Source organism: Symphalangus syndactylus, chromosome 19 (assembly GCF_028878055.3).
Source record: "Symphalangus syndactylus isolate Jambi chromosome 19, NHGRI_mSymSyn1-v2.1_pri, whole genome shotgun sequence".
Taxonomy (NCBI): Eukaryota; Metazoa; Chordata; class Mammalia; order Primates; family Hylobatidae; genus Symphalangus; species Symphalangus syndactylus.
This window is the reverse complement of record NC_072434.2, coordinates 15,200,924-15,209,732: the sequence shown is the minus strand read 5'-3', so window position 1 is coordinate 15,209,732 and position 8,809 is coordinate 15,200,924. Positions and strand designations below refer to the sequence as shown.

The 8,809-nt window shown below is 51.2% G+C and overlaps 1 protein-coding gene across 1 annotated transcript in view; it reads left to right on the top strand.

The window, feature by feature from the left end:
* The first annotated feature begins 240 nt into the window (after positions 1-240).
* The window catches only part of LOC129458815 (basic proline-rich protein-like), a 61,597-nt gene continuing 53,028 nt past the window's right edge, over positions 241-8,809 (top strand). The window contains exons 1-2 of the mRNA XM_055235094.2: positions 241-969; positions 1,243-1,310. Coding sequence (XP_055091069.1) covers positions 241-969; positions 1,243-1,257 — 744 coding nt within the window. The 3' untranslated portion in view covers positions 1,258-1,310. The remainder of the gene's footprint in view (positions 970-1,242; positions 1,311-8,809) is intronic.

Here is an 8,809-nt window from a genome sequence, read left to right as displayed (position 1 = left end):
CGTTGAGGGCTCGGCACAGGTGATTCTGGGCTCCCTGTGCTTGCCAGCCTCCTAAAGAAGGTGCCCACTTTCAGAAGCTCTGCACACACCACCTGGGCGCTTCTGCTTGAGGTCTGCCTGGCCCGGGGCATCGTGTGCGCGCGAGGATTTCTTTTGCAGAGAATGAAACCACCGTTACTTTCCGTCCGTGGTCTACTCCGGGGTCCCCATCCCACGTAAGTGTTGTGGAACCCCGAGGTGATGAGCCCGGGGGAAGCCAGTATCTCCTGCCCTCCAGTGCCGGCGCCCGGCAGAGCCCCGGGACTCGGAGTTTTTGCCGCGGCTGAGGACGCGGCGCGGGCTGCTGGCCGCGTCTTCGCCGAGGGAGGGCCCGGGCAGCCGTGCAGCGCGTCTCAGCGGAGCCCTGGGGGCCGCGCCGCTCCTCCAAACATGATTCAGAACCGCCCGTCAGCCTTGGCTCCAGTGCCTGGCGCGAGCGAACCGGGCTTGGCTGTCTCGGCCCCGTCTGAACCCTGCGGGCCTCGGGCCAGGGCGGGCCGGGATCCGCCGCGCCAGGACCCTGCAGACCCGGCCGCGTGCCTCCCGCCGGGGCCTGACGCCCACGGTCCACGCTTGCAACACCAGGGCTGTGCGGCGGGGTCCGCAGCTGGGTCCGCGCCTGGGACTCGGGGCTCTCTGCACTCCTCGCGCCGCACCCCTTGCCTTAACCCCAAGCGGACGGGTCCTGGGGCTTCACAGGCCAGGCCGGAGCCCCAGCCCCAAAACTCCCCCCCTCCCACCGCACTGCCCCTCTGCGCTGTGGCGGGAGTCGGGGACTGGGGCCGGAGAAAGGAAACGCGCCGGTCCTCAAGTCTCTTGAGCCATTTCGGGTCCGGGCGCGCGCCGCAGGGCTCCAGTCGCGCGAGGTTCCAGATAGTGCAGCTGTGTGGCGCCAGGCTCCTGCGGGTTCTTGGTGGGGGCTCCCTCGCTGTGAGTCGGTGGGCAGAGATTTGCCTTGGAGGGTCGCACCTGGTTACAGGAGTATGAGACTTAGTTTCCGGGGAGCAGAGGGGCCTTGGGATAAGGAACTGAAGCTTCTGGGGGGTAGTTTGGAATTTTGGTTTCACCAATTATCAGCTGTCCAACCTGGAGAAATCCACTCCCCCGGTTTTCTTGGTTATAAATAACTATAGCTACCATTTGAGTGCTTATTATTTTCCATGTACTTTACATGTTATTTTTATCTTTCCAACGATTTTGCAGGCCATATTCTGCTGATGGGGAAATGGGATCTCATCCAAGGAAAGTGACTTGCCAGGGTTACACCACTGGTAAGTGGCGACCTATGACTTGAACCTGTCTCTAACTCCAGAGACTGTACTTTCTCTGTAAGTGAGAACTTTGACGCCATACAAAGAATTTTAAAACTGTAAGATGGTGACGGATACCATTCTCTTCTGACCTGTCCTCAGGCCACGTCCTGAAGTCCAGGCTGAAAGCATGACCTTTCTTTCTCCCTACCTCCTCAGCCACACTTCCTTAGGCGGGTCAGAGTGCAAGAGGTAGGGTCTGGGACTGGGGACCCCTGGGTCAGCCTTGCATACCACCCCCACTTGGACCCTTCCCATCCTCATTTCTACCCCACACTGCTCAGTGTCCTTGAGAGACAAGGTGGTGTCACTGTCGTGGCATTTCTACTCCACTACCAGTTGCACAAGAGGATTTTCTCCTGTGCTCAGAGTGGGAAGAAGACCAAGAAGGTCTGTACAGTAACTTGAGACCCCTGGGGCCCAGTTTGAGCTCTTAGGACACCAGCAGTGCCTCAAATTTCTCATCTGTGTTTAGAATTCACTTTGCAGGGAAAATGAGTGGACTCTTGGGAAGAGGAGGGCCTGAGTGTCAGAGAAATTTGGGTGCCAGTCTTTTGTAAAATGGAATCTAATGATAATGCCACCACCAGTCTTGCCTGACCCCACAAGAGTTGTGGTAAGACTCAAAGTGGATAATGGCCACACAGTGCTCCGGGAAGTGTGAAGTGCCTCATAAACATAAGGTGGTATTATTCATAGAAGCCACTGCAGGCAACAGGAATACAAAGATGAATGCCATCTTGGAATCTTTCAGGCTAGCAGGGGAAATATGAATGGCCATACGGTTAAAATATAAAACAGGGCATGCAAATGCTCCACCAATATGCCCGCGTGGTGCCAACTCATACTGATTTTGTAATAACAAAGAATATATACAGGTCTACCTGGGTGACCTCTACCTTCTCTCCACAATGGCTCCAGCCAATCTGTCTCCCCTCTCCAATTAGCCTCCTTCTTACCACCTGCGTGATCTATGGCAGGATTTTTTTTTCCTTTGGAGTGTGTTTGTATTAGTTCCCTATTGCTGCTGTGATTGATAACCACACACATAGTGGCTTAAAACAACACACGTTTGTTATCTTACAGTTCTGGATGTAAGAAGTCCAAAATGTGTCTCACTGGGCAAAATCAAGGTGTCCGCAGGACTGTTCCTTCTGGAGGCTCTGAGGGAGACTCTGTTTCCTTGACTTCTCCAGATTTTCAAGGCCACCTGCATTCCTTGCTCTGCGGCCCCTTCTCCATCTTCAAAGCTATCAGTGACCAGCCGAGTCTTTCTCACATTGAATCACTGCCACCTCTGCTTCTGTGGACACATCTCCTTCTCTGCCTAACATTGTTTTCTCCCCATCTCAAGACTCTTAATATATCTTTAAAGTTCCTTTTGCCTTGTAAGGTAGCAGTTTCACAGGTTCCAGGGATTAAGACCTGGACATCTTTGAGGGGGAGGGAGCATTTATCAAAAACCAAAAACCCTAGGGCCTCAAACAAAACATTTTTTAAAGAGAAATATAAAAGGTTCAACTCTTCTTCACATAAGTAACATAGCAACTTTTTCTATAAATGTAACAAATTCGGAAAAAAAAAAAAAAACCTTTCAGTTCCTAACTACACCCATAAAAAATCAGACTCCCTGGTGTCAGGGAAGAAGAAACAATGGGTGACAATAAATAGACTCCACATGAAAGGGAAGGGAAAGGCTCCCTAGGTTGAGAAGTTATGATCTGTGCTTCACTGGGAATGTAGGTACAGCCTTTGGAAATGATTAGTTGTTAACAATTGTCCACAGCTCTTCAGCTGCTCTACTTTATAATCCTTTGTGCAGTAGACATCTAAAACATTTTTTTAAAGAAATCAATAAGCTGTATTTTTTAGAAAAATTTTAGTTCACAGCAATATTGAGCAGAAAGTAGAGTTCCTTGTCCCTTCACCCTCCTCCCACTTAAAACATTTTTAAAGCATTAATAGAATTCTTGGCTCCTTATTTTCCCCCCCAAAAGAAATTCCTACATAAAAAATAAAAATCGTGCTGCTCTGGTTCAAGTGGACTCATGGAATCCCTCAACCTCTGTAAATCCTACTGCATGGTTTAACACCTGTTTTGCAGTTACTTCTCTGAGGGGAATAAAGAGAATAACTCAAGTTAGAAAGTACCCTCTGGACCACAGAAGTAGGGAGACTGTCATGTTGGAAATTATTCTCCAGGCTTCAGAAGCAAGAATTGTCATAATATTCTCCCAGGAATTGGAAAAGAGCAGGCTCTTGTTCTGACGTAGAAGCATAGACTCTTCTAGACCATAAATCTGCTTATTTTAGTTACAATAGTGAAAGGGCCAGTGGGCAACACGGTAAAAAGTACATGGGCCCAGAAATTGGGGACTTGGATGGGGCAGCTGGGATGTAGGGGACATATTAATTAAGACCTAGTGTGGGCCTTTCGTATTCTGGATCAGATAAGTGAACAAGCAGGTGAGGTTCTGTGTGGGCTACCCTGGAATACAGTGTTGCATAGGATTGTGTGAGAGGTGCAGGGAAAGCCTAGAAAACTTTGCAGGGAGAATGTTTTCTAAGCCAACACCTAGAAGACAAGCAAGAGTTTTCTGGGTAGAGAGGGAAGCTGAGCGCGGCTGGGATCATGGGGCCGGATGTGCACAGCCAGGACATGGGGAATAGCTGCAGCGAAGAATGGGGAATGGTGGAGAGCTGTCAGGGCCAGACGATGCTGGCGGGTCTGGAGGCCTTGGGAGCGCTGACTTTCTCCAAGAGCTGGGGGTGCCAGGACAGGGTCCCAAGCAGGGGCCCTACGTGGCCTGGTTTGCTCTTCACTGGCAAACTCCATGGCGCTGGGCAATGTGCCTCTTCTGTTTTTCTTCTTCTCATCGGTGCCTGGCTGAGCTCTGGAATCGTTTCCTGCTCTGAGCCTGAAACTTCAAGCAGTAAGAAGACGGTCAAGACGGTCCACAGCCCCGTTACTGGGGCTCTGCAAATGCGACGTTCCCAGTGGCCTTCTCCCAGGCTCCAGGCCTCCGAGTAGAGGAACTTCTGTCTGTAAAGGATGAAGGCGACCTTGCTCAGACTGCAGCGGGATGGAGAAACGTCACCCAGCGGAGGGGCTGAGGTGCGAGAGGCGACTCGAGGGGTGAAGGCAAGGCGAGTGCCGTCAGCGCACCGGGCTAGGCGGCCTCCCCGCCGGCCGGGGAATTCGTTCCCAGCTCCAGCCGCATCTCGGCGCCTCTGTCGCGCCTTTAGGGTCTCAGAGGGAGGCTGCATGGCCCGGAGGCCTGAAATCCGCCATTTGTTCCCTCCCGGGGCGGCAGAGCCACAGCTCACTGAAGCTTGCAGCCTCGGCAGCCGGAAGCGCTGGCCGGGCGCTTGGCCAGCTACCGCCTCGGGTCGGCCTCGGGTCTGCGCAGGCGCAGGCCGGGGAAGCCGGGCGCGGTGGTGTTTCTGCGGCCCGCGGCTGCCCTCTCGTGGCCGCAAGGCGCCATGGCAGGGCCGCTTCCACGCAGCGGAGGGGCGCTGGCCGAGAGGCGGCGGGTCCGGCCAGCCGGGGAGACCAGCCAAGGGCTGTGTTTTTCCAGGTCCGCGCGGGCCAGGGGAACCCTGCGTGTTTGCTTGGTGGGAGTGGTTTACTGGGAAAGTAGACGGAAGGTACCCTGCAAATCGACATGCACTGTATTGTTTGGGAGTCAACAGCCTGGAAAGTAAATATCAGGTGAGGGCAGTGCTGGGAACCACCGCCTGCCCCCTCCCCTGGCCTTGGCCTTGACTTTGAGCGCGGCACCGCAGGCCAAACAGCTCGGCGGCCCAGGGGAGAGGGAGGAGGAGGAGGCAGGCAGCGGGGGAGGTGTCAAGACTCAGAAATAGGAGCCAGCTAGGCCCAACCTACGCCTGCCACCCCAGGGGCTGCAAACAGGGAATACCGCCCCTTCTGCACACCCCACGAAGACATCGTACACCCCGACGAGTCACCATTCCAGAAAGGCTAGCTTTCTGCAAGGGTGCGGGGGCGGTGACAGTGGAGGGGTTGCTCAGGGCCCACCCAAGCATAACTGTCTGAAGGGCATACCCCACAACGGAAGGTTTAGGTGAGAGGGGTGAACCCACACTCTGGCACGAGAATCATGTGTTCTGTTCCACGCAGGGAGCCGCACTACATAGAGTTCTCTTTAAATTCATCTTCACTAGCTGGGTGTGCCTGAGTCTTCTCCTATCTCCGGATTCTGAGTTAACTTTTTTCGTCCCACCCTGTTCTTGTCTCAAGCAGTCACTTTGGAATGTGTTTCCTCTTGTCCGGGGTTTGAAGATTAGTCATGAAAAACATCACTCTGCCCTTGCTGAAGTGCATGTTGGCTACTTGATCATTCCACCTGTACGCCCCAAGACGGTCTGCTAAGAAGGGCTCCCCTCTTTTCCATGCCCTCTTAGCTCCAGACTCCCCCATCCATCGACATTATCCTGTGCCCCGGGGGGAGGAGGGCGGGGGAGGGTTTCTGTGCCTGGATTATTGGTGGGAGGAGAGCAAGTGCAGAAATGAAGCTATGACTTGCAGAAATCATGCATTCCGTTCAAGGATATTCCTTTCCGTAGCCTCCACACATTCCCTCTGGCTGCAGGCCCCTGGGATTTTTCTGTGTGACCCCGTCACATTGCATCTGTATAGATTGTCAAAGCACCTCATGACTGTGGAGGAAGAAGTCGGGGACAGAACATGGATCTGGAAGGCTCACAGCATGGATTTGGTAGGGTGACACAATGTTCCATGTTCTTCAAGAAATGTCTAGACTAGGTGATTGATTCTATCGGAGATCTGGCACAATGCTCTTGCCACACAGGGGGGGAAATTGAGATTCAGAGAGAAGTGACTGGCCCAGGTCACTCAGCCAGCTGGTGACTGAGCTGGAATTCGTTCCCAGGTCTCCTGACATCCAGTTCATTCATTTTTTGCACGTTTCCTGAGGACTTACTGTATGCTAGGCACTGTTGTAGGTGCTAGGAATATACAAAGTGCCCGTATAGAGCTTGTGTCTTGTAGTGTGTATGTGGGGAGATTGTGGATAAACAAATAAACAGATTTATCCAGAATGCCACATGGTTAAAAGTTTTTATGACACTCAGTGCCTCTTTTCCTCTTGTTTTTGAAGGGAATGGGTTTGAGGCTTGAGAAGAGATGTTCACTCATACATTGGGTCTTTAAATAAACATTAGAGGATGCCCCATTATGTGCCAGATGCTGTGCAGGGCACACAGATATAAAGGCAGGGGTCTGTCTTCAAAAGCTGCCACCAGCTGGGCAGATAAGGTATTCCTCTTAGCATCTTTACATGGATTTCTGTAATTGTTATGCTAATTGTTTTTCTCTCCAGATCTCTCCCAAAAAGGATGCTTGTAGAAAATGATGATTCTGAAATAGTACAAGTCCCTTTCCCAAAAGGCATCTCAAAGCCAGCCGCTGCTACTGACTTATTGATGGCTATCACCCAGTAGCCTTGAGGGGATGGTGGGCAGCCCAACCGCTGCCTGTAATAAGGAGAGACAACTCAGCATCCGCCCTGCAGTGAATAATAGAACAAAAAGCTGCCGGCGCCTGCAGGATCAAAGCACATGAGCAATCACAGTGTCTGTGGGTTAAATAGATCAGCGAAGGCCAGGCAGCCAGCAGATGTCATGGAACTTTTTGGGGGAGAAGTCTGGGTTATGGAGGAAGCCTCAGCTGGATTTCAGTACCTTACAAGATGCTCTTCTGTGGCTCTCTCCTAATACCTTCCTTGGACATGGAATACTCTTCCCTCTATCCTCCCTCTTCACCACTGCTGTTCCCAAAGTCTAAAAAGATGGGGGCAGGAGGTGAAGCAGGAGGGGATGGGAAAAGAATACTGGACCAGGAGGCAGGAGACACTGGATCTGTGAGTGTAGGCAATGCTGAATGACTTCCATGGCTTCAGTCTCCCCATCTGTCAAATGAGAAGGTTGATATATGGCCTCAAACTTTCTGCCCACTTTGATAAACCATATTTCACCAAAAAGAGGCAGAGGGGATCTGTTGCTTTTCAGGTTCCTGTCCAGTTACTTCTAGGTCAGACAGAATGATTGCCCCAATGATTCTGGGTCCGCAGACTCAGTCTGTGAACCCCCATTTCTTGGGGGAGTTGGGGTCAGGACAGGCAAGAAGACTACACTATTCCCGCCTCCTATTTGCTCCCTCTTGCCAGTGGGGAAATCAGTGGCAACCTTAAGAGTAATCTTGGAGGGGTGGGGGGATGAGTTATTATTGGGATTTTTATCTGCAAAGAATATTTTCAGATGTTGTTTGTGCATTTAAATGTACATGCAGTTCTAGACTAGAAGACCCTGGTGGTTGCGGTGCTGTGAGGCATTTTGTATATATTTATCTCACTCAAGAAGAACTGTGGGGTCCTTGTGAAAGTAAGTGTGTGTGTGTGTCTGTGTGTGTGTGCGCGCGCATGTCCTGAGTCAGCCTGAATCCTGAGCCTTTTGTCTTTGCTTCTGAGTAAGCCACTGGGGGAGGTAAATATATAATTGGAGGAAGAAATGTGTCAGGAAATAACTTCTTTACGCATGGAAAGTCATTGAAAATGCTTGCTTTTGTGTATGAGCACAGCACCCTGTAGGCAGGTGAGGAGTCTTAGAACAGAGCGGGGAGCAAACCAGACAAGGACTAAATAAACCTCCATGTTTGATAGAAACCCAATGCACAGGTCCACACAGACAGGGCATGGGGGTGTGCTCCGCGGGGGCACCGCACAGACCTGTGTGAGGGCAAGCCCGGATGCATGTGCAACGAAACATCCTCACAGATACACTTTAGTGTAGGTGGAGACCTGGTGTTATGGGTTAGACTATGTCCCCCCACAAAATATATGCTCAAGTCTCGTCTTCCGTCTACCTTATTTGGAAATAGGGTCTTTGTGGATGTAAAGTGGTTAAGATAATAAATAAATAAATAAATAAATAAATAAATAAATAAATAAAGGTAATGGCAACAATGAAAAAAAAAGCAAGTCATCCTGGGATAGAGTGGGAGAGCCCTAATTCAATGTGACCGGTGTCCTCAAAAGAAGAGGGGAATTTGGACACAGAGACACAGCTGAACTTACTGAGTAGAGCCTCCCAGATGCTGCAAACTCAAGGATGCCTCTGTGCTCAGATCTTTATTCTCTCTCTCTCTCTCTGTTTCTGGCACAGCGTTTATGCTTTTTGGCAGTTCTTTCCTCTTCAATCCCCCATCTCTTCAATTACACATTCATGTACACATAAACACTCCGATACCCTCAAACCACCAGAAGCCACATCAGAGACTTGAGAGCTTTGGACCAGGAACTGATGGAGACAAAGACGACCCAGGAATGGTTGCTTGCCCTACCCTCAGGAGTTTACAATTACTGATAGAGACAGAAGTCTTTGCAGGAGGTGGGGGGGGCGGGGGATAGGAGAAACTTTAC